Raw genomic sequence first — 24216 nt, forward strand, 5'->3', positions numbered from 1 at the left:
ACTTCTTAAGAGCCTTTTATTCAGACACAGCACGAACGATGGCCAGGCTTGGTTCATGAGACGAGCTCCGTGTTCTTTCCAACGTTCCCTCTCCTTGTGCTGCCTCCTTTTATACCCCCCAAAACCCCCTCTCTGGAAGCTTCAACCACCCCACTCCCTTCGGCCAATCCTGACCCTTCCCCACCAAAGGTTCTCAACTGTTCTTCTGCAGTCTACCCTTGCTTCCCGCTTTTTCACCTTTAAAATCTTTCCTCAAATCCCTTTCAATTTTTGCTCCCGACCAATCACTGTGAAGGCGTCTTAGCACCAATGGGAGGCATTGGACTACTTTCTCATTGTTTGTCTGACCGTACGCTTGTGTCAGGTAAGCGGTCTGTTATCTAGGTCATTACATATGTATAAAACATCCGGAGCACATCAGTGGCATAGATGCCGATACAAATGTTTTATTTAAAAAAGCTGAATATCGGGGATCTACAATCCAACCCTGCACCGTCCTCCATCACTCGCAACTCGACTCGGAACTGGCCAAGCCCAGGACCTATGTCATGTATTGTTCAGTTAATAATAATGATAAATATTTACATTTACAAGACGCATTTAATCTGTATACATATCCCAATTTGGCCATGTATGAAAAGGAGGAAATAAAAACAAAATTAGGGGTGGAGGCCAGTTTGAAGAAGTGAGTTTTCAATACAGACTCAAATACAGCTGATCACCGATAATTACATGTCTGTGTGTAAATGTGTGTTACGGGGAGTAATTACAGGGGTGAATATTAACAGAGGGGAGTTATGAGAAGAAGGGAACCATCTGGGAAGTTCTAGAGAGTTCGAGAATGGGGTTGTGGCCGGGGGCGGAGTGAGGGCCACGCCTTGGATAAAAAGGGGAGATAGGCGAGGTTCGGGGCTGCCGTGGGATCGGGGTCGACCGTCTTCACGCCGTCGCTGTCTTCGCATCGTCGCTGTCTTTGCGTCATCACTTTCGTCGCTTTCGTCGCGTCTACGCTGTCTTCGCCTCATCGCCACTCGCGTGTCATCCCTGACTAAGTAATCCGCGTGAAGCGAAATAAAGCAACCCTCTACAGTTCGTGTTGTCCGAGAGTCATTAAAGTTGTAACACGCGCTGTGCTGGTCTACATGCATCTCAAACTGCTTACAAATGATGCTCACATAGTTCTGCTTCAGATGTTTAGCAAATTTGAGTACATTTTATTTTCATGATATGGGCAATAAATTGGAGAGCCAGAATAAACCCACCGCGTATACAAGGAGATCCATGCCCAAAGTCCACACGGATAAGCCTAGATTTAAAACGCATTTCTTTAGAACTGCTTTTCGTTTTTTTTAATTTTATTGTCCTTCCCCCGTACCTCACTTTGGACGACTTCAAGATAGAACCATCACCGAACATGATCCTATTGTATGCACCAAACTCCACGTCCAAAGTGTTTATTACGTGGGCACGTCACAATTCTGGAATAAATTAAACTCCTAATTAACTCGTGTACATTGGTTTTAACCGTGTCGTTTTAGTGCAATGTGATGAAAGTGCTCATTCTCATACATTCTCGTATGTGGGATGGTGTAATTTATCGTAAGTTTTCTCTGTGGACGGCTTCAGAGGCTGTGAAATGAAAAGGAAAGAAAATTGCATTTTTGTTGATTAATTTGAGTTCATCGCTACAGGTATAATGTACAATTTCGTACTGAAATCAGGTTCCATTTTCTCCCAGCTCAAATGTGGGTGGCATGGTACTACTCTTCTCCATTGGTTTGTCCCGACCATGGCTATTATTCTCCACAAAAGCAAAGTTTGTGGGGAATAATGTAAATTTTCTATACTTTTTAGGCATAAGCAATTAAAAAATAACACTTACTACTCAGAACAAAAATCGTGTTACATAAGTGTATTCACTGGGCAAAGACCCCGAGGCCGGCCAAGGACACTCTGGCGAGATTATGTCACTCGGCTGGCCTGGGAACACCTGGAAATTATCCAGGAAGAGCTAGATGCTGTGTATAGTAGTGTTAGAAATGTATAGTGTCGTAGTGTTTTGTAATGTATAGTAGTGTATGTTAGTGTATAGTGTAGTAATGTATAGTAATGTATAGTAGTGTATAGTGCAGTAGTGTATGGTAATGTATAGTAGTGTAGGAAATAGTATTGTATAGTGTAGTGTATAGTGTAGTAGTGTATAGTAATGTAGTGCTCGAGTCTGTCGCCAGGGAAATGGAGGCCTGGACCAACCTTACTTTACACGGTGCCTATGGGACCCTCACCAGGACAAACGGATTGAGACACGAATGAACGAAAGAGTATTCAACGAAGGCATCCTTACTTTGCGTGAGGCTTACCTGGTAGTGATCGCCCTCTTGGTTTTGTGGATTCTACAATGGGGTGGGTATTAGGTGGCAAAACGCACTCAATAAGATGTTGAATGTCGGTACAAATTACTCACATGTTATGAGTGGATTATTATTTTCCCCCTGTGTGTCTGTGCCGTTGGTGCAAATGGTTTGCAGCACTGAAATCTGTTTGGCCATGGTTCAATTGTTCGCGGTGAAATATGAAACTGTCCTGGACCTCCCCTAGGTCAACGCTGTCATAAAATAAATTGGTGCATATTTCTATTTACCACTGGGGAGCTGATTGTGGTGCTAATCACCACTTCCACCTCATCCCAAATAGATGCTCACTTTACAGCTCTCTCCATGGCAGTCTATGATTACTAAACAGGGATTTTTTATGCATGTATAAGGACAAAGATTCCCCCGTGTGGGCTTCACAGATTGTTATGGCAAGTGCTGTTAGCGAGCAGCACCTATGCAGGCCAGCACAGCACACGAGCGGATGGGTGGCCAGCACCACACTCGGCCGCCTTTTACTCCCTAGCGGTGATGTTCACACATCACTGCACCAGGTACTAATTTGACGCCGAGTAAACATAGAGGAGGCCAAGGACTGGTACAGATAATCATTACCGGTGTTCACCGCGAGCGGGAATCGGATAGTCGGGTTCATAGAGTAGCGCGCTAAACGCCACACTATAGGAGTGTGTTCACTAGATGGCCGCCGATAATTCAAAATTGCGGTTAATCCAAAAAATACATTCAATTTTCGCGGATCTCTATGCAAAAATCCACTAATATAGGTAAAGTTTAGAAAAAACTTTCATTTAAGAACGAATATCGACCCGATCGATGCGCGTGCTCATTCATAACACTTTTTTGCTCCCACCCAGCAGAAGACTTGACCCACTAAGTGACATCAGAACCACGCCCTTCAACATCAATCAAACTCCGCCCACTGTTGTACAGATTTGAAACTATTGTAGTGTTGGTGCGATTACATGGATTTCGGATTACTCAGAGCAGATATTTTTGGTCAGTCTAAGCACGTGAAATGTAATAAACATTTCCAAGAATGACAATGTATAACTGGTTTTTAGATTATTAATGTAGGTATTAATGGAAAATCCACGCGTTATTAATTTATGTCAAAATCTCAGGGGCGTGGTTAATCCGCAAATCAGATAAACCACACGCGGATAATCGAGTCTACTGTATATACGAACACACACACACATGCATATCACATTGCTCAGACACTGTTCATGGCCGAGGCAGGTAGTAAGTTTAGCTTATTAATTCACCCACCGATTCAGTAGAATTCAGGTTGTTCTCATACAGATGTTCTCTGTGGTTGTTCCTAAAAAGAGTTGATATATTTTTTTCGAAGATTAATGCACAAAAAAGGAAAACCTTTAAGTAATTGATCATTAGTTATCCGGCTTCCAACATTATCAGGTGGTCCCTGGGCCGATCCGGTGAACCCGGCAAAACCGCTCCAAAGGCTGGAACCAGACTGGCCATCAGCACCGTGCGCATGACAAAAATTTAGTTTTGCTTGATTTCAGTGTCAAATATTATATATGGTACATTATACACTACATACCACTTCAACAATTAAAATGCTGTAGGTTAAAAAAAAATATCTAAGCAAAGCACCCACGCTTCGCTTCTTTTGTGAGCCCTCAAGATTTGGAACTCTCCCTTGCTCGAAGAAACTGCTCCTAATCGCTGAGATTATTTCCAATTTAGATATAGAAAACTATAACAAGATGGAACGGGGGGTGGGGAAATGCCAACCCCCCCCACCCCCGCGCCAAACTGGACACCTTTATACATTTATTTTCAGTAGTTTACAATTAAGATAAAAAAAAATTACATGTAGCCACAATTCCTAATGTGAGGGACAAAGCGAAACCCTGTCCACCCCTCCCCCTAAATATAAAAGTCAAACTCCGTCTATGCTAAAAACCTACGTTAAGATAAACTTAGAGATTTTTTTTCTATTTATACTGCACTCAAAAGCCCCTTTCTGTTGGATCTACTATGAATCTTAAAAAATAAAACGTAAAATAAAAAGAATAATAACAATATTAGATCAGAGTAAACCCATAACAGGATTTCTCCACAACTCTGACTGTCCCCTGATGATGCTGGTTGTTGTTGTAATTACCAGCAAAACGGTACTCGAATTGTAAATGTTGTAGTGGGTTTATTCTCTAACATACAACCGATTAGTGCCGAACTAGTAACGAATTAGCATGTTTTGTTTACGTGACAAACCTTACCTAATTGGCTGTTTCGTTGGTGGCGGGTTTAACGACACATTCATATTTATGCTAAATATAACCCTAAAAAACCTCTATCATAGTAAAAGTGTGATATTTCAATCGACATAACAATGTTTGGAATGCTTGTACATACCAGTTGGAAGTGATTTCTGCATGCGCATTGTAGAATTCGGCACTGCCAGGGGGCGGCTGTTGTGACTCCAGATTGTGGGATGGGAATTTCCCGTCGATGTATTCGTACTGATGATGGTCGTCCTGCTGTTGATGTTGCTGCTGCTGCTGCTGAGACTAGGCATGGGGCGGTGGGGTTAGAAGAGTCAGCATTAAAAGGAAAACATAGTTTAAAATTTTAAACATTCTTTCCAACGATGTTGATTCACTTCGATGCGACGGATGGAATCTGCTTTTGTACAATAAACATTTGTTGTACTTATCTATAACTGTTCAACCCGAGCTTATTGATACTTTGACATTGGCATTCCTTCGTGCCATTACACCTTTTTGTATTCTCTGGCCTAACACTGGTGAGACGACACCATAAAGGAGTCCATCTCTGGCGTAGACCAATCATTTGATCCCATTAATCTCCTCTAAGTCGGTCACCAACCGAACCCCCAAAAAATTCCATTCAGTCTTCCCTGACAACCAATCCAATTTGAACGTTCTCCACCTTCAAATTCCATTGGGCATGCTCGAAGTCAGCTCTTCCACCCTCTGACATTTCCTCTCCAATGAGAGTTTAGCATTTGCTTTGGTGAGATGTTAACTACCTCGCCTAGTATACAGGAGGTCATGGGTTCGATCTGGACCCTGACACCTGCTGTGTATTTGGAGTTTGCATGGATTTTTCTCCGCGTTCTCTGGTTTTTCCCTCCACAGTTAGAAACGTGCGTTTAGAATATTTGGCTGCTATAAATTTACACAATGATGATAAGTCACTTCTTTGAGCTATTATTTGTAATAGCCAAGTCGCTTCTGAAAAAAAGCTATAAAGCTCAGTGGTCTTTACCTGGTGATATAAAAAGTTTAGCTAGTTTACAGTCGAGCGCGCTATTTGAAATCATACAGAGCTGTTAAACTGTATAAGTAGATGCTGATTTATTTATTTATTCCTGAATAGGATTTTCTTCTCGGCAACCCTTACAAATGTTAAGCTACTATAGGAAAGGAAAAGTTTATGATGAAGGTGGTGGTGGTGTACGTTTTATACTGATTGAATGTCACCAGAACATTTTGCAGGTACTTATTCATGTATGTATGTTGAACTTCTTTCGCGTCATAAATAGCCAACCATGCTAATCGGAGGTGCGGGGGAAGGACAACAAACTACACGAAAAAAGAAGTCCCAAAGAAATGAGTTTGTCAATCTAGATTATTTACAAGTGTCATAGCTCCCAGTGGCTTCCGTATATCAGTTCATGGTGTTCGTGCATCACAGCCCCAACCTATTTCCCACCAGTTTATGGATGATATTCGTGCCGGTTTAATCTTGTTGTTCCACTGCTTAATGTGTCTCCTGAAAGTGAGACTGATCGAGCCCACACCAAGGTATATTGGGAGTGCATCACGGGCGATGATTTTAGCACAAAACTCAATATTCAGTGTACCATTTGCCTCCGCGTTGTTGAGATGGAATGGTGAGGATGCTGTCCTCTTTGGGTTTGGCTTAAGTCGCCAGGAGTAGAAATAATCTAGATTTGAAGCTTTCGTGACTGCAAGAATTCATACTCTTTGGTTTTATTCGGTAAAGTCACGTAGGTAAAAACAAATTAAAATAAAATAAAAGAAACAATTAAAACACGACGTTTCGGAGGCAACACAAGCTTCCGTCTTCAGGTGGAAACAGTCACAGCAAAAAATCGCTGCACCAAGTCGCGAGGCTCTGGGAACCTTGGGCTTAAATACAGCACATTTTTGCCGATCTTTAATTTTTCTATTTTTCCGTTTCTATTGCACACACACACAGTGACCCATCCCCCGCACCCTCTACACAACAAAAGACGGATTAACTCAGCCCCGCACCACACCAAGGTCCCCCTATATGGCTCCCCCCCCCCCTCCCTTAACCTGTATTTAAGCCCGAGGTTCCCAGAGCCTCACCACTTGGTGCAGCGATTTTTTGCTGTGACTGTTTCCACCTGAAGACGGAAGCTTGTGTTGCCTCCTAAACGTCGTGTTTTAATTGTTTATTTTATTTAATTTTCATTTGTTTTTACCTACGTGACTTTACCGAATAAAACCAAAGAGTAGATATAATCTTCCAATTTCTTGAGGTCGGTGTTCAAGATGTCTTGAGTGTCTTTGCTTGGCTGATCAGTGCTAGATCATCAGCGTAAATGAACTTGCTGCTTAATGTGACCGGCATGTCGCTACTATATAAGAAGAGAGATTGGCCTGTAGTTGTGCGGGTCATCATCAGGTTTTCTTTGCTTAAGGAGAACAATGACTTTTGCTTTTCTCCAAAATATTGGTAGCCTGCTGGTGGCAGTGATTTTTGAAAAAGAGTTTGCCAGCCAGGTTCTTCCTTTGCTGCTGAGGTGTTTTAGGAATTGCGGGTAAAAAACATCTATTCCTGTGGCTTTACCTGCTGCTAGTATGGCATCTATTTCTTCTGGAAGTACAGCTGCAGACACTGGAGAGTTTTGGTCACTGGTGGAGAGTGTATCTTTTGTGGCTTGTTTTACGGCGCATTCTTGTATTTGACTTTCGATTGTTTTTGCATTATCGAGAAGCACACAACTATCCCATTAGCTGTTTACTTAGCAGTCCAGGTGCCGCTCCGAGCTTCCGCAGTAACCCCCATTCTCTGTGACTGGAGGGCGTGAAGTCAAAAGACTCCATCAACGCTGCCCACTTTGCTCGTCTGGCAGAATCTAGCCACTCCAGAAGGGCTGTTACAATCTCGTACTTTGATGTTCTCGGAGAAGGTTTTCACTTTCTGCAGTCCAGCCGGGGGTGTAGGACCTCCAATATCCCTGCGGAATCGCATCTCTGGCAGCTTTCTTCACGAGTATGATGAACTGCTCAAAAGTTCAGGGTTAGTAAGATGTGGTGGATATTATTTTCCACAGCAGCCGTAAAACCAGGCCATTTTGCCCACCCGAAGTTCCAGCAGGGTCTTAGTGTGATTGGTTATTACTGGGATTTCGTCATCAACATGGATGACCATGGGCTTGTACTGGTGGGAAGCAAGGCAGATCTTTTCACTTGGTGGGCAAAGGCTGAGCCATTCTTAATCTGTAGTTACAAAGCACATGTCTGAGTTGTATTCCCTATTCCATTGTGCAGAGTGGAATTTGCCTTGTTGCTTGGCATCACGAACGAGGAAGAGCTCTTTGCGCAGATGCCCAATCAAGGATTTGTTCACCTGCCAGTTCGTTCACCGGGTAGCCCCACATCGTGTGATGGCTAATGAAGTCACCTACGTAGATTACGGGATGTTGTACCGCTGGCAATAGTGGTAGGTGCCAGGTTGTTGTTGGCGATTTATAGACATTGTACACAGTAACACCAGCGATTATTGTACCAATTGTGAAGTCGTTGTCTGTCTAAATGACTTCCCTTGCGTCTTTGATGTGATGCGCGATGTAAGTAACCAGACCATCTATAGCGTGGCTCTTAGAAGCAGCGACGATGTACCCTGGAATCTTCAATCGAAGAGAGCTTCTTTCCTCCACATGTGTCCCATGGATAGTAAGGATGTCGATGTTTTCTTGCTGAAGAACCTTTGAGAGGACATCTGTCTTCGCTCGGGATAGACCCTCAACATTTAGTTGACATAGACGAACCAAGGAGCCGATGGATCGGCTTGTTTGGCCCTGAAGAGGACCTTTGTTCCCAGGCTTCTTGTTTCTGCTGTAACCCAGAGGCCGACGGGTGACAAATGGTTTCCTTAGTGATGTCATTCGTGATGAACTTCCTGTAAACTTCGTTCACACAACAGGGTGGGCCACGAGAAGGTTGACATCACCCACCCCACTGGACATCTGTGAAAAATAGCTTCAAAGCTAATCGGATTTTTCTAAGATGAATAATGATTATGATTTTCTATCAGAGTGCACTGGCAGTCTACACATAGCCAGCTTCAAACTGGGTCTGTCTCTGGATTTTTCGAACCCAGGGGTCAGCAACATGCGACTATTTAAGGACTGCTGCTTCGTGACGTTATTAAGGATCACCGTCTCGTATTCACCAAATGCATTGCAGCTCTTGAAATAGGGAGTTTTTATTTACCAAATTCGAAAAAAATAGTCTCTGATTGTTATTTTTGTTGCCGACCCCTGGCTTAACCAACCGATTAGCACGGTTGGCTGCATACGGTGAGAAAGTAGTTCAATATACAAACATGCATCAAATGCCTTGCGTTCAATGGGGCGTGCAACAAAAACACTTTCATTTTTTATTTCTATTATGGCGAGAGAAATACTGGAAGGAGAATAACCGTTAGATTATTTACTTAAATTTATAGTCTCGAATTTTCCAGCAGGGTTGTAAAAACGGGCGGCAAGCATCGCGACATTTCGACGCTCATTTTTCAGCGATTGGTAATCGCTGCGGCTAGGAATCACTCCGGCTGGGAATCATCGTGGCTTGGAATCATTCCGGCTCATCGTCGTTTGTACCGAGCACGGACGGCCGCTTACCGGTTGGTGTGCGGAACCTACTGGAGCGTCCCGGCCATGTTTTCGCTTGTTCCTGCAGATAAACATTAGACATCGATGACAAACAATAGCTCGAGCCAACTCGTCCACAATGAAGCTTAGCGGTGTGCGGGACCGTCATGGTTAATACACTCGCACCTGCCAAGGTACTAAAAATATGGTAGGCCGCTGGATTCAAACTATGAACCTCTGAAATAGGAAGCAGCGAATTCGCTACCTGCTGGGACACATCGCCGCCCATAGCATCATTGACGGATGTGCACCGATGGGTGCAGATGTCAACATTAATGACTTTTCTGATATTGTGAACTCTTCTTATTACTTTAGAAAGCCTTTTTGACCTCCTGTATACCAGGAGGTTGTGGGTTCAATCCCGACCCTGACGCCTGCTGTATATTTAGAGTTTGCGTTCTCTCCATCTCCCCGTGGTTGCGTGCAATTTTTTTCCATGTCCGATTTTTCCTTCCACATTTTAAAATCAACATGACGCGTTTAGAGTTTTTGCCTGCTGTAAATTTCCACGTGACAAGCCACTTCATTTGTGATAGCCACCTTGCTTCTGAAAAAGAGCTATATAGCTCAGTGGGCCTTACCTGGTAAAATACAATAGGTGACAACACTGCTCTAGCGACCATCCGGCACCTTTTTCAGGTTCTTTTTGCTACATTCTGCTTCAAGGGCAACACTGGCCCAACCAACCCCTCTTGTCCATGAGCAGTACCATACTCATCACCTCGATCTAAATCAATCATTGGGAACTCACGTTTCTTGAGTCCCCTTCTTCTTGCAAAATAAAAAGACGGATCCAGCCACTGCAGCCAAAACCAACAGTGGCACAATGACGGCGACAGCTATGACCCAGGGCTCAACACCGCCATCATCACCACCATTATCACCACCACCTACAAAAGACACACACATTTGCGGGCAATTGTTAATATTGCCTGAAGGTTAAATTGGGTAACGGTGCAGATATGCAATTTGCTCGCCCACGCCACGGCTGGCGGAAGCGCCTCCCTCCCCCCGCCACTTGAGAGCCCCTTCCGGTAAGTACGTTGGCCTAGTCTTCAGTGCCGGTGAGACGTCTTGGTGGACAGGTGGGGAGTACCCACACTTTGACTTTCCGCACGTGATGTTGCCAATCGGTTACCCATTTATACTGCTGCTGGGTTGACAGAGGTGGGCGGGGAGGCGGAGATTTAACTTGCCCCCCGGTTTCAACTGCCGAGCTGGATTGCAAGTCCAAGTGTGGCTCGCCATTACAACATGCCAGCTCCACCTTTTTTATAAATATCTTAAAACAATGGTATAGACTAACCTCGACTTATGAACACCTGCGCTTACGAACACCCACAGTTGCTGCTTTAAATGTCCACATGATAAGCCACTTCATTGAGCTATCATTTGTGGCCAGGTCGCTTCTGAAAAAGAGCGACATAGCTCATGGTAAAATTTTTAAAAAGTTTTTTTATTTACTTACGAATACTCGCACCGACGAACCAGCTTCCATGATTTTTTTTAAACATTGACTTAAAACGCGACCTCGCATTTGCAAATTAAACCGCAAAACTATTTGTTCAGTAGAGCAATCCTCTGCAAGGTGTAATGAGTCAGCCTCGCATTGGGAGTGTTTGGCAGGGGCAGATCTTTCAGAAGCGACATTGCCACAAATGATAGCCCAATGAACTGGCTTATCATGTGGAAATTATAGTAGCCAAATATTCTATCAACGCACACCGATTCTAAATGTGGAGGGAAAAACCGGAGGACCCGTAGAAAACAACCATGGGGAGAGACACACGAAAATTCCAAATATACAGCAGGCATCAAGGGTGGGGATCAAACCCACGACCTCCTGTATACCAGGCAAGGTCGTTAACGTATCCTAGCCATCGTGGCGTCCCTATTTTAAATAGATCCGTGACGTGCGCCGATTTATCTCGTCTTAAGGTTGACACTCGTTCACATGTGTTTGCTGAGCGGCCTCCCACAGCAGATTGGAGATGCGAGTGTTAAAGTCCACCTTTGAAATAGCCGTTTGTGAGCTGTGGGTTTTACCATCAGTTATCAGTTTACTATGGTTACACATACACACGAGAGGGCTCGTTTAAGCTAACTTTTCTCACACTCGCATCAAAAATATGTCATCTGGCTCAGAGCTCAGAGCTGATCACCCGATCAGCGGGGGCGCGGAGAGAGACGGCCGGAGAGGAGGAGGGGGGAATGGAGGGGGTTGACGTCACGCCCCGCACGCTCACGGGGAGCGGGGAGGTGGACGTTGGCCCCCACACCGCCATCACCCGACACAGCCAATTAGTAAGGTTTGTCAGGTAAACAACATGCAAATTTGAACGAAATGGGGGGAGGGGGGGGTGATTAATGATTGGCTGTGTCGGCTGGTGGCAGGTTTAATGACACATTTATATATTTACACGATCTCTCCCAAAAAAATCTGATTTATGGATGATATTGGTCGCGAAAGCCTACGTGTTAAACTAGTATATTGTTTGGCGTTTTTGCGCGTGAAATGAATAAGATGGCGTCGGCTTCGTAGCAAGCTACCTAATTACACGATTTTTGTCCCTGGGTAGAAAGTGTTATATTCTAATTGCTTATGCCTCAAAAGTATTGAAAATTGCTATTATTCCCCTCCCCACAAACTTTGCTTTTGTAACCAGGACTTTTATGTGAAGGAGTGACACAAATGCACACGTTTTCTCATTCAAATTTCTAAATATCACTGTCCTGGTCACAAAAACAAAGTTTGTGGGGAATAGCCATTTTCTGTACTTTTGAGGCATAAGCAATTAGGAAATAACATTACCCAGGACAAAAAACATAATACATTTGTTAGACAGTGTTATTAATGGAGTGGATTATTCACTTTGCTTTTGTGTCCTGGTCACAAAAGCAAAGTTTGTGGGGAATGATAGCCATTTTCTGTACTTTTGAGTCATAAGCAATTAGAAAATAACTCTTACTACCCAGGAACACGTTTTGTTGTTGTTACACAGTGTTTTATATATTTACGAGTGTTAATAACTTATTTATTTTGATTAATCCAACTAGAATCAATCGATATAGCAGAGTTGGAAGATGATAATAGTGTTTTGGTGTTGAAAATCGAGGATGTTTTTGTAATAGTTGAAAACATTTGCCATCATTGCGTTGTGCTGTTCATTAGGACGGCACAAAATGGCTGACTTAGAGCTTGATTTTAACATTTAGCTAACGGGGTGAGCAGAATAGGTATTTTGCAGAGGTTTCGTTGCATAGGAAAGAATAATCGTGTTTATGTTTACCATCAGTAAAATATGACATATCTAATTTACATATTCATATAATTCGATGTAAAATTTGAATTTATTATACGAGTACGTATTTGTTCGTTTAAGTAGTATTATCAGGAACAAGGAAATTTAGAAGGTATTACAGATATTTGGGTAGATGTTTGTACTTTAAATGTTATTCGATATGATAAGCGGCTGTATCATTATTGAGATTTGAGCAGACTTCATGCTGAAAGATTGAGCTGCGCTATGACACGGAGGGTCTTTATTATTACTATAGCAGATATGCAGTTGCCCTTCTGTGAGCCCTTCACGTGTGAAGGAGGAAATTAATGTTTGCATATAAGTTACAATGGGTGTTCATTTTTGGTTGGGTTATTCATATGGTAATCAACGTACATTATGCAAGTACATTATGCATATGCATTATTCTTGTACCTCCTGTCGTTTGTGTGCAATACAGGTAATTGTCTGCATACAAGTGTAGTGTTCGATTTCACTAGGACAACTTCTGTCTTTCTTCGAACACCGCTTTATTTACAACTCTCAGCATGTCCTCCACATTCCACAGTATCCTGGTCACCACGGCTCGCTCGCCGTGCTTCACTCGACTCGCTCGCCACCTTTGTCTCTCCACTCCCCACGATTACTTCGCTTACTCCGCCACTAACTTCTTCGTCTCCGCTCTCCGCTATCACCATCGCTATGCTCACTCCACTGCTAACTGGTTCGTCTCTATTCACTGCTATCACCGTCACTATGCTCACTCCACTGCTAATTGCTTTGTCTCTGTTCACCGCTATCACCGTCACTATGCTCACTCCACTGTTAACTGCTTCGTCTCTGTTCACCGCTATCACCGTCACTATGCTCACTCCACTGCTAACTGCTTCGTCTCTAACTCCATCTCAGCAACTCAGCACACAGAGACTTAACACACAGCGTCTTCGCACACAGCGACTTTGCACTCAGCAACTCCAACCTCCAACTCTTCACTCCAGCTCCCCTAAGCTCTCCAACGTCAACCCATCTCCAAGTTCAACTCCTTCAACTCAACTCCCTTCAACTCCACTCCCTTCAACTCAACTCCAATCTGTTGACTCCGACTCCCGCTCTTATACCCGCTGTCATTACACCCCCAATTAATTAACCCGCGTCCCAACGGCGCTCCGCATGACCGTCGCACCTGTTTCTCGCCAGACTTCCAGAGCCCTCTCCAACCCCGGCAACAGCACCAACCAATCGCAGCCGTCCACGGCTACCCCGGCTTAATTGCCCCAACATAACCTGCACTGTATTCGCCTTCACTAAAGACTGACCCAAGATAACCCATACTGTCTGTGTGATCATGTAATCACGCTGTTTGTGCTACGCACCTTCCTACTCCATCACCCCCCCCCCCCCCCCGTGATAAAAAAAATCTAGCCGTCCCGGCTACGACGACACTTCGACCTCTGGGTGGTGGAGTACCTCGGACATAACAATGAACAACAACATAACAACAACACCAATGCATCACGGAAACATATGTACAACAGCCGTACGAGGCGTAAAAGTCAATAGAAAGTTCTTCATCGGGAGCAAGTTCCAGCGGCCAGTCTTTAATGAGTTCGCGTGGCCGAGCCCACAGGGGAGGCGAGCACGTGCTCCACTCCCCCCTTCAAGTCCACATCCAGCCAGCACAACCGGCGACTCCAAGGGCGGCAGGTGCAGGAATCCTGTGACGAGAGAAATCAACCCTCCTGAGGCATCACTCGACGAACACTCGCCTCGGCTCGTCGGACACAACAGTCACCTGGCCAGGGAAGTGGAGATGATCAATTCCGCCCGGCGGAAGGAACCAAATACACATTCTACAATCAGCCCAAAATCACACAAATACCCATGCATACACAAAATGTCAGCCGCATGCTTGGACGGCAATGCCGCAATCCCCGCGCACCCGCATATCTCCGCGGTTCTCCCCACACTCCCATCCCAGTATACTGCTCTGGGAATTATGACAGACAGCGAATTTCGCACCCTCCGATGCCTCTGCGCATCGCCGCCATTCATCGCACGAATCGGCCATAGCGGGGGAATTTTAAACCAGTGTTTCTCCAAGACTCGCGTTGCCGCAATCGGCTGCCCCAACCGAGTTTAGAAGACACATCGTTACCTCACTGCACAACATGCACCCTGACAACTGAGGGATACATCTCCAGCCCACTGTTTCAACGCACCTCGGAGTGTCTCGAACTCTGGGCCGCCAGGGTGAGCCTATAGCTCCATCGTATAGCTTCAGACGCACCACGGAGGGCCTCAACCTCCGGGCCATCTGATCAAACCATCATTCATAGCATGATGGAACCACACACCCGTGTTAGACACTCAACACGTACTGGGCCATCCTGGTCAGGATCTGTGCCCCACGAGATTTGACAGCTAGCACAATACCAAATCAATGGCAGCATGTCACCATCGCCAATGTCGAACAGGCACGCACAATTTGTGACGATCTCAAATACCCAACGGTCACCACAATACACTTCACATCCCGCATCAGTACTCATTATGTCAGATACTCGCATTGTAGCACACAGCTGTACCAACCGAGTTGAGAGCAAAACAACTATACACAATCCCACGAATCGCCGAATGAGGTAATACAGTACACGCAGCATATACAGTCCGATACAATCTATACCTTGGCAACAATAACGATCAAAGTTTCTCAGTCTCACATAACCAATCGCAAGCAAAGCTCCATACAGTATACACAATAACAATCGCGCTCGACACACGAATTAATCATTAACATCCCCATCAGATAACACTCCCGATGCCGTAACCACACACACGAGCACAGACATTGCGTTCATCCTACATTCACACAGCCAGAACCTCGTTCAGCAGCCCAACGGTCAACAAAATCCCATATGCAAAAACAATAACCCGGCACACGCAAGATGGGTGAGGTGTGTGTTTAGGGCCGGGTGCGTTGTGTCATGACTCGCCTGAGAGGCTGTGAGGAACTTGAACCACGGCATCCTCTTGCGACAGGATGCCACCAAGACGGCTGAACATCTTCCTCCACAGGCGTTGAGAATGGCGGGAACGGCGTTTCGGCGGGAACCACGTCCCGACCGGCCGCCACGATGGCGATCGCACGCGCACGATGCGCACAATTTTCCCGCCCCAGCACCCACATTAGCGGCGGCGGCATTCTCTCTCCTCCAGCTTCGGTGCTCTCCCTCGCGATGGCGGCGAAGCAGCGGCATGCTGTGCGTCCTGCTGCCCCGCCTGCAGCGCCGTGGGAGGTGCGGCTCCGTCGTCGACGTTTTCCGGCGGCACGAGAACGGCAGCGGGCTGGCTTAGCCCCGTCGGCAACGCTCGTTCCGCCCGCCGGGGGAGCGGCACCCACTTGCCCCGATGCAGCAATCACGTTCACCTCGTTGTCGTCGGACGAGTCCGTCAGCACATCCCTTCTCTTGGCCGACGTCTTCCACATGTCGGCGTGGTTCGTAGACATTCTGACACCAAATGTAGTGTTCAATTTCACTCGGACAACTTCTGTCTTTCTTCGAACACCGCTTTATTTACAACTCTCAGCATGTCCTCCATATTCTACAGTATCCTGGTCGCCACGGCTCGCTCGCCGTGCTTCACTCGACTCGCTCGCAACCTTGGTCTCTCCACTCCACACGATTGCTTCACTTACTCTGCCGCTAACTTCTTCATACTCTTTGGTTCTATTCGGTAAAGTCACCTAGGTAAAAAATAAAACAACAAAAATCACGACGTTTCGGCCACAACATCAAGTGGCCTTCATCAGGTGAAGGGACCGTACTGTCCAGAGGACAGCGTTGGAGTGAAGACAGCCAAGCCCAAGTCGTGTCCTTTAAACTGATTTCTAAATTCAACCACCTATCAAAGAAGAACACAGTTCCACATATAACAAAACTAGACGTCAACAAAATCGTCATTAATCAGAGTAGCACCCCAATTTCGGACAATCTGAAAACAGTACTGGCTAGGGGGATACATTTTGCTGTCACCCCAAAACACATACCAGTAGATGATATCATCTTTCAGGTCGATGTAGCCCTCAAAGGCGTAGGACACATCCAAGCAGATGTTGCGAGAGCTGAAATAGCCACTATTCTTTAGAATGCTAAGAAACCCATTAGCAACATCAACAAAAATGAACGCTCTGAACTCGCGAATTTAAAAAAACAGAAGTGACATAGTCATCCTCTCAGCCGATAAGGGCATCGCTACTGTAATTATGGATAAAGATTCATACAACAAAAAAATCCAGAATCTGCTCAACGATGGAAGTTACTCAAAAATAAAAAAATGACCCTACTAATAGCCTAGTGATAAAAACCAACAAGATCATCACAAGTTTGACCTCCCTAATCGACCCAACTAAACGTCCCTCCCTAAAACCTTCTAATGCAAGACCCCCTAGATTCTATGGTCTTCCCAAGATTCATAAAGAAGGCACCCACTACAACCCATCATATCCACGATCAACTCCCCTACCTATAGACTGGCCCGTTTTCTGTCAGATACCTTGCTACCTTTCACTGACAAGACGCCCTCAGCTCTACTTAACTCAGCCCAATTGGTCTCTATGGTCAAAGACGTTGTTCTGTCCCCTGACGATATCCTTGTCAGATTCGATGTGGTATCTTTGTTCACCAAGGTCCCAGTACCTGATACCATTGAAATAATTGAAAATTTGGTCCAACATGGACTAGACCCCGATACACCTGCACTGGTTAGGCACTGCCTCAACAATACCTACTTTACTTGGAATGGCTCCTTCTACAAACAGAATGAGGATACCCCCATGGGATCCCCCTTGTCACCAGTGATAGCCAATATTTTCATGGAGAAATTTTAATCAGACGCCATCCAGACTTCCACCCTCAGACCTTCCCTGTGGAAGAGATATGTAGATGACACTTTCGTCATTTGGCCACATGGCCACCCTGATTTGGACCTTTTCCTAGACCACATTAATTCCAGACACCCTGCTATCAAATTCACCATGGAAGTGGAGAAAGATGGCAAGCTGCCATTCTTGGATGTTCTGTTCGAGAGGAGACCTGATGGCTCATTGGGACATTATCTCTACAGGAAACCCACCCACACAGATTCATACTTGAAACCTGATTACCACCACCACCTGACGCAAAATAATTATCTCATCAAAACATTATACCACAGGGCTCATTGCATTTCGGACCAACACCACCTGACCAGTGAATTAAAATATGTACATCTGGCCCTCAAAAGGAATGGATACTCTGACCATACCATCCGCCAAGCTGTTTCTCCCTCCATACAGAAACAACCACCTGATACTCCGATCAAAACCATCACACTTCCATATATAGCAGGCGTTACTAAAAATATCTCCAAAATTCTAAACAAACACAACATCCTGGTCCGGTTCAATACAGTACACAAAATCCGTGACCTGATCCCTTCTGTGAAGGATGTCATTCATGACTTACAGTACCCCGGGGTTTACAAATTGATCTGCACCTGTGGTGACTGCTATATCGGGGAGACAAAACGACATGTCTCTGACTAAATTCGCGAGCACAAATCAGATTTGAAACACGGCAGACGAATTTTTCTGCCGTAGCTGATCACTGTTACAACGCTGTGGGTGATCACGATATAATTTTATCCGATACCAAGGTCCTCTGCAAACCCACGGGTTTTTATCAGAGATTTATCCACGAAGCAATTCAGATTTACAAACACAGACAATTTCAACCGAGAAGATGGTTTCAAATTAAGCAATCATTGGAAAGATGTTCTAAATCATACCAAACATTAAACTAATTTTCAATGGTACAGTATATTTATTCAGGTAGTGTATCCCAAACTTTCACAGCAGCTTATTTCCCTTCACACCAACATTTGCAAACTCCCCCCCCCCCCATGCCGGTCCTCTACAGCATTTTATGCCAATTCCTTTGTCAAGGCGTTTTTTGTTTCCCAGCTTATTTCCCTTCACACCAACATTTGTAAACTCCCCCCCCCCCCCCCGTGCCGGTCCTCTACAGCATTTTATGCTAATTCCTTTGTCAAGGCGTTTGTTTCCTCTCACACAGCTTAAAGGATGCGACCTGGGCTTGGCTGTCTTCACTCCAACGCTGTCCTCTGGACAGTACGGTCCCTTCACCTGATGAAGGCCACTTGTGTTGTAGCTGAAACGTCGTGATTTTTGTTTTATTTTTTACCTACGTGACTTTACCGAATAGAACCAAACAGTATGGATCCTTGCAGTCACGAAAGCTTCAAATCTAGAAATAACTTCTTTATCTCCGCTCTCCGCTATCACCGTCGCTATGCTCACTCCACTGCTAACTGCTTTGTCTCTGTTCACCGCTATCACCGTCACTATGCTCACTCCACTACTAATTGCTTCGTCTCTGTTCACCGCTATCACCGTCACTATGCTCACTCCACTGCTAACTGCTTCGTCTCTGTTCACCGCTATCACCATCACTATGCTCACTCCACTGTTAACTGCTTAGTCTCTAACTCCGTCTCAGCAACTCCGCACACAGCGTCTTCGCACACAGCGTCTTCGCACATAACGTCTTTGCACACAGCGACTTCACACACAGTGTCTTCGCACACAGCGACTTCGCACACAGCGACTTTGCACTCAGCAACTCCAACCTCCAACTCTTCACCCACAATAAATTAACCCGCGTCCCAACGGCGCTCCGCGTGACCGTCGCACCTGTTTCTCGCCAGACTTCCAGACGCTTCTCCAGCCCCGGCAACAGCCCAACCAATCGCAGCCGTCCACGGCTACCCCAGCTTAATTGCCTCAACATAACCTGCACTGTATTCGCCTTCACTACAGACTGACCCAAGATAACCCGTACTGTCTGTGTGATCATGTAATCATGTTGTTTGTGCTACACACCTTCCTACTCCACTACACAAGTATAGTGACATAGAATTGGTCATTGGCAGCATAGTGCTTGTTGCTGGAAGGGAAGGGGATCTGCAGTTACAGCAGCCCTGACTGACAGCAGGTCACGTGATAGACCAGAGAGAGGAATGTAGGGGAAAGGTTACAGAAGGGGCACATGAGGGAAGCCCGGGAACACGCTAGTAGGTTCTAGAAAAGGGGCGTGGCCGGGGCAGATTGAGGCAACGCTGGGAGGATAAAAGGGGGCCCCGAGCAGGAGCTCGGGGCTGTTATTTGGAGTGTGATCCCGTCTTGCTGCTGGAGACTTCGTTGCCATCTCTGTCTTCACCTTCTCGGCATCGTCAGTCAGGCAGTCTGCCAGCTGTCCTGACTGGGAGCTGTAGTTACTAAGTGTGAACTTTTAAGGCTGTTAATAAACAGAGTGCCTCCTACTCTTAGTGTCTCTGAGTCAGTCACTACACATGTAATCCCCATTGATGTATGGTGATCTGTATAGGCATGCATTTAAATTGCAGCATTTCTTGTTTAACATGTTTAATTTCACTTCTCAGACATCTCACCATCTGACAGTTTCTTATCTCGATGTATGAGCATCTTGATAAGGATGGATTTCTCTGCAGAGTGATGGCGTGATTCTGCATTCAGATAGGCATCATTGTGCATTTTCTTTCGGTAAAAGCTGTGTATTATTTTGCAATTTTGACCGTGCCCGAGCAGAATATCCAGAAATCGGAGAGTTCTGTCAACTTACACTTCCATGGTGAATTAGATGGGCGGGTTTGCAAGTTGAGATGATTTAGAAATTCGTTAAATGTATATTTGCCGTGTCGTCAGACCACCAGTGTGTCATCCACATATCTAAACCAAGCAAAGAGTTTTAGTGTGCTTGAAGCTATTGCTTTTGCTTAAAAAAACTCCACGTATAAATTTGCAATCACAGGAGACAAAGGAGAGCCCATTGCTGCTCCTTCCTTTTGTTTATAGAAATCATCTTTCCACAAGAAATAGGTGTTCGTAAGATGGTGTTCAGCTAGTCGTGGGATATTTTTGGCAAAACCAGTGTTCGTTTCCGGAGTATCGAGTAATTTAATTTACTTGTTGCCCGGAACTCTGGTGAACAAAGAAGTCACATCAAAACGTACAAGATTTTCATTAAGGTTAAGTGTAATATCTTGAATTATATTTAAGAAATTATCTGAGTTTTTAAAGCCCAAAAATGTGCATTGTATGTATAAAAGCTCTCAATGCATGATGCGAAACCACAGGTTCAAAAGAACTGAACGTGTGGCCATTTTGTCTCGAATACGTTTTTTGAGAGCCTTTGTACATGCAACACAGTGCTCCGTGTGTGTTTGTTTTGTTACATCTATTTGCTTTTCTGGCCTGCCGTAATGCTTGTTATTGGTTCTCATGATTTAAAGACTTCACAACAAATAAAAAAAAACCTACCTCTTATTGCATTTCAGAGTTGCGAGCTTTTTCTGCCCGTCTGTCTTTAAAATGTGGCTACTGTTTTAAAAACGGTGACATCAGTTTCTGGGCAGCAATTCGTTTATTTGGTTATCAACGCATCTTTTGTAACAGTGGGGGCCCAGTGGGAAGTCAAAAAAGAAAAGCAGCTGCTGATGTATCTGCGCTGATACCTGGTGTTGTGGCTGCCATGGGCGTAGTGGATGTAGTTGTTGTAGTAGCGGTGGTTGTAGTAGCGGTGGTTGTAGTAGCGGTGGTTGTAGTAGCGGTGGTTGTAGCAGCGGTGGTTATACCTGACCGGATGGTAATGATAACCACCGCCTCGCCCCAGCCCACAGAGTTATTGGCCCAGCAGGAGAAGGACCCAGAGTCTGACTCCACTAGCGGCCGCTCAAAGGACAGGGAGTTGCCGCTCACAACCGTCCCGTTGGGCATGGAGCCCTCTTGCCTACGAGCAATCACACCACAACACGGGGAGCACGACACACGGTGAGCATCGTGTGATTACACTGCTGCAAAAGCTGAGAAGAGAAATGTAATTAGATGTACAGTATGTATGTTGAACTTCTTTTGGACCGTATAGGTAGCCAACCGTGGTAATCTGAGGTGCAGGAAAGGAGAACAAACTAAACACAAGCAGTTCTAAAGAAATTAGTTTTCAATCTAGCAGTATGGCAAAACATGTCGCATAACAGCCACGGAATAGGGGGTGGAAGAACTACATCTAGTAATTGTTTGAGAAAGGGCTATAACAATGGCAACTACAGTCGCCTCGCATTTTATGCGCGTTTATGTAACGCGATTGTGAAATAGCGCGTTTGATTAATTTACACTTATTTTAGTTTTTCGCGCACTATCATTGAAATGACGTGGTCTACCGCGTTGGCCATGGTGTACCGGACATGCTTGCGAGCTCATCGTTAGTCAGGCAGCAAAGTTCAGTAGCAATGCTGCCTGAGGTGCAGCAGTATGACAACCACAAGCATGGGAAGCGGCAACAGCATCTCATTCTCGCGTGCTATTTTGAAGATCTTGTCGACGTGAACTTTTCCTGATGCACACATTCGAACACGCAATCATCTCCATTACCCCCCTCTCTCTCTCCAGTAATCCCACCAATTGTCTCCACTCCTCCCCTCCACAAGCCCCAGTTACGCCGCCACATTCAAACATCTCACTACGTATACAAATTTTTTGTTTTACTTTATTTTTTATTTATTTAAATAGGATGTCACTATCTGCAATACATGTATGGTAGTATTGCAAATATAATGTATGATAACCGGTGAAATATGTGGATGTGAGAATAAGGTTCAATAGTCTGCTCTGTCCTTAACTCCAACCGATTTTGAGTTACACGCCATAAAACAAGAGGTAGCTGTATGGACAGTTTCTTGCGGTCCCTTACCTGTCCCACAGGTAGTGCATGATGTTAGGGTTCGCGTCCACTTCACAAGTCAACGAGGCTGCTTCCTTATCCACGTACCAATCGCCATCATAGCCAGCGATACTCACATTTGGTTTGTCTGCGAATGGAGGCACATGCACGAGTCCATACACGTTGCCCTGGTCGCATTCACGAGCAAACTTCGGTTATAAAAGTGGCGAAAAATCAATTGAGGGATTTTCAGGACAAAAAATAAACTAATTTTGATGAACTCTTATCAGAGGCAACTGTAGATTTCACAAAAACGTAGCCAGGGGGTTATCCACTGCCACAGGGCGTTACATCATTACTCCAATGTATCCGCGTTTTTTTCTTCAGCAAACACCTCACGTCCCAAAGATCTGAGGGCAGGGGGCAGTCATGGTGCAGCGCACTCATCACAGTGTCATTCTCCAACATTATCATGGTCATTGTTACTCTTGCATGATGTACGTATGTACTGTATGTTGAACTTCTTTCTCACCGTACAAAGCCAACCGTGCTAATCTGAGATGCGGAGGAAAAGACAACAGACTAAACACAAACATCTATTCGAAATAAATTATTTTTCAATCTATAATGAGCATGTGGAATGTCTAGAATTGACTCAGGGATGCTAATGGAGATGACCACCAATCTAAGCTCATTCAAACACATTCCTGCGGAGAGAGCTGGTAGGAACGTTGGGTTGCTTGGTCAATGGACAGGGTCAACGGCGGCGTGGTGTGTTTCGCAAATATGCCCGACTGTGAGGGCGGGCACAAGCCGGAGTGAGTAGGTTAAACGTTGCGTTTTATAAGGGCACCACGGGGTGACCAGCCCCTCCCCAGCCAGCCCCACCCCTCCCACCCCCCACCCAGCCCCACCCTCCCCACCCAGCCCCTCCACACCCTCCCCACCCAGACCCTCCCCACCCTCCCCTCTCCACCCAGCCCCACCCCTCCAATTTTTGCATCCACGACGGACAGACGGACACAATTATTCCCTGTGGGCTTGTGGAACCAGGAGGTTCCTACCAGTAACAAAACGCGACAACCAGACTTTCTGACATTCATTTATAATGCCCACCACTCACAATGGATGTCGAGGGTGGTCGAGAGCTCTACTAGAGGTGGCTCCAGGGCCGGGTGCTCCACCCCGCAGGTGAGCGTCCGCCCCTGGCTCTCGTGCGTGGGCTCCATCCGGTACTCGCTCCTCACCGTCACCTTGCCGTCCAGCTCCGTCTCTGTGGTCTCACTCGAGCTGCCCTGATGGAGGCCACTCCAGGTGATGGAGGCTGCGGGATGTCCTTCCCGAGCAACGCACGTGGCCACGGTCACCAGCCTCATGCCCTCGACCAACTGGGATGGGTTCAACTCCAGGGAGACGTTCGGGGGAACTGGGGCACAGAGAGACAGAGACACAGAGATGGCTAAATAACAGTTAAGTGCTGCTCTCTAATGTGTGGAGCAGAGGTCACTTAAAGTAGCCTGATCTCTAAGAAGGGACACAATAACTGTGGGAGATACAAACTGATTCTTAAAAACTATATTATGGATCACCTTAGCCAGAGATGCCATGCCCCAATAGTACAGAAAGACCGATGGACAAATGGATTACTGAATCTATCTGTGTGGAACTTTTGAGCATTATCCTCTTGTATGTTTGGGTATTCCCCAGGTACTCTGGCTTCCTCCCACACAAATACAAACACTCACTTTGGGAAATGGCCAAACATCCCTGCACAGGACCCTCCCTAAACAGACGCCTAAGCATGAAAGAGACTTTTCTGG

The 24216-nt window shown here is 45.5% G+C and overlaps 1 protein-coding gene across 2 annotated transcripts in view; it reads right to left on the minus strand.

Annotated features, from left to right (window-relative positions):
- LOC116955950 (nectin 1a-like) overlaps window positions 1–24216 on the minus strand; it is a 31815-nt gene continuing 7599 nt past the window's right edge. Inside the window, exons 4-12 of one of the 2 annotated variants that reach the window (XM_076053654.1) lie at window positions 23520–23822; window positions 22427–22544; window positions 21312–21466; window positions 10070–10208; window positions 9289–9340; window positions 4779–4933; window positions 3663–3714; window positions 2361–2393; window positions 1–1629 (exon numbers count right to left, since the gene is read on the minus strand). In XM_076053654.1, coding sequence (XP_075909769.1) covers window positions 1564–1629; window positions 2361–2393; window positions 3663–3714; window positions 4779–4933; window positions 9289–9340; window positions 10070–10208; window positions 21312–21466; window positions 22427–22544; window positions 23520–23822 — 1073 coding nt within the window. In that variant the 3' untranslated portion in view covers window positions 1–1563. Of the gene's footprint in view, window positions 1630–2360; window positions 2394–3662; window positions 3715–4778; window positions 4934–9288; window positions 9341–10069; window positions 10209–21191; window positions 21467–22426; window positions 22545–23519; window positions 23823–24216 lie in introns of both variants that reach the window. The other variant, XM_076053653.1, reaches the window with a different exon arrangement.

The sequence above is a fragment of the Petromyzon marinus genome, chromosome 62 (genome assembly GCF_048934315.1).
Source record: "Petromyzon marinus isolate PM22_M1 ecotype Great Lakes invasive population chromosome 62, UKy_Petmar_22M1.pri1.0, whole genome shotgun sequence".
Classification (NCBI taxonomy): Eukaryota; Metazoa; Chordata; class Hyperoartia; order Petromyzontiformes; family Petromyzontidae; genus Petromyzon; species Petromyzon marinus.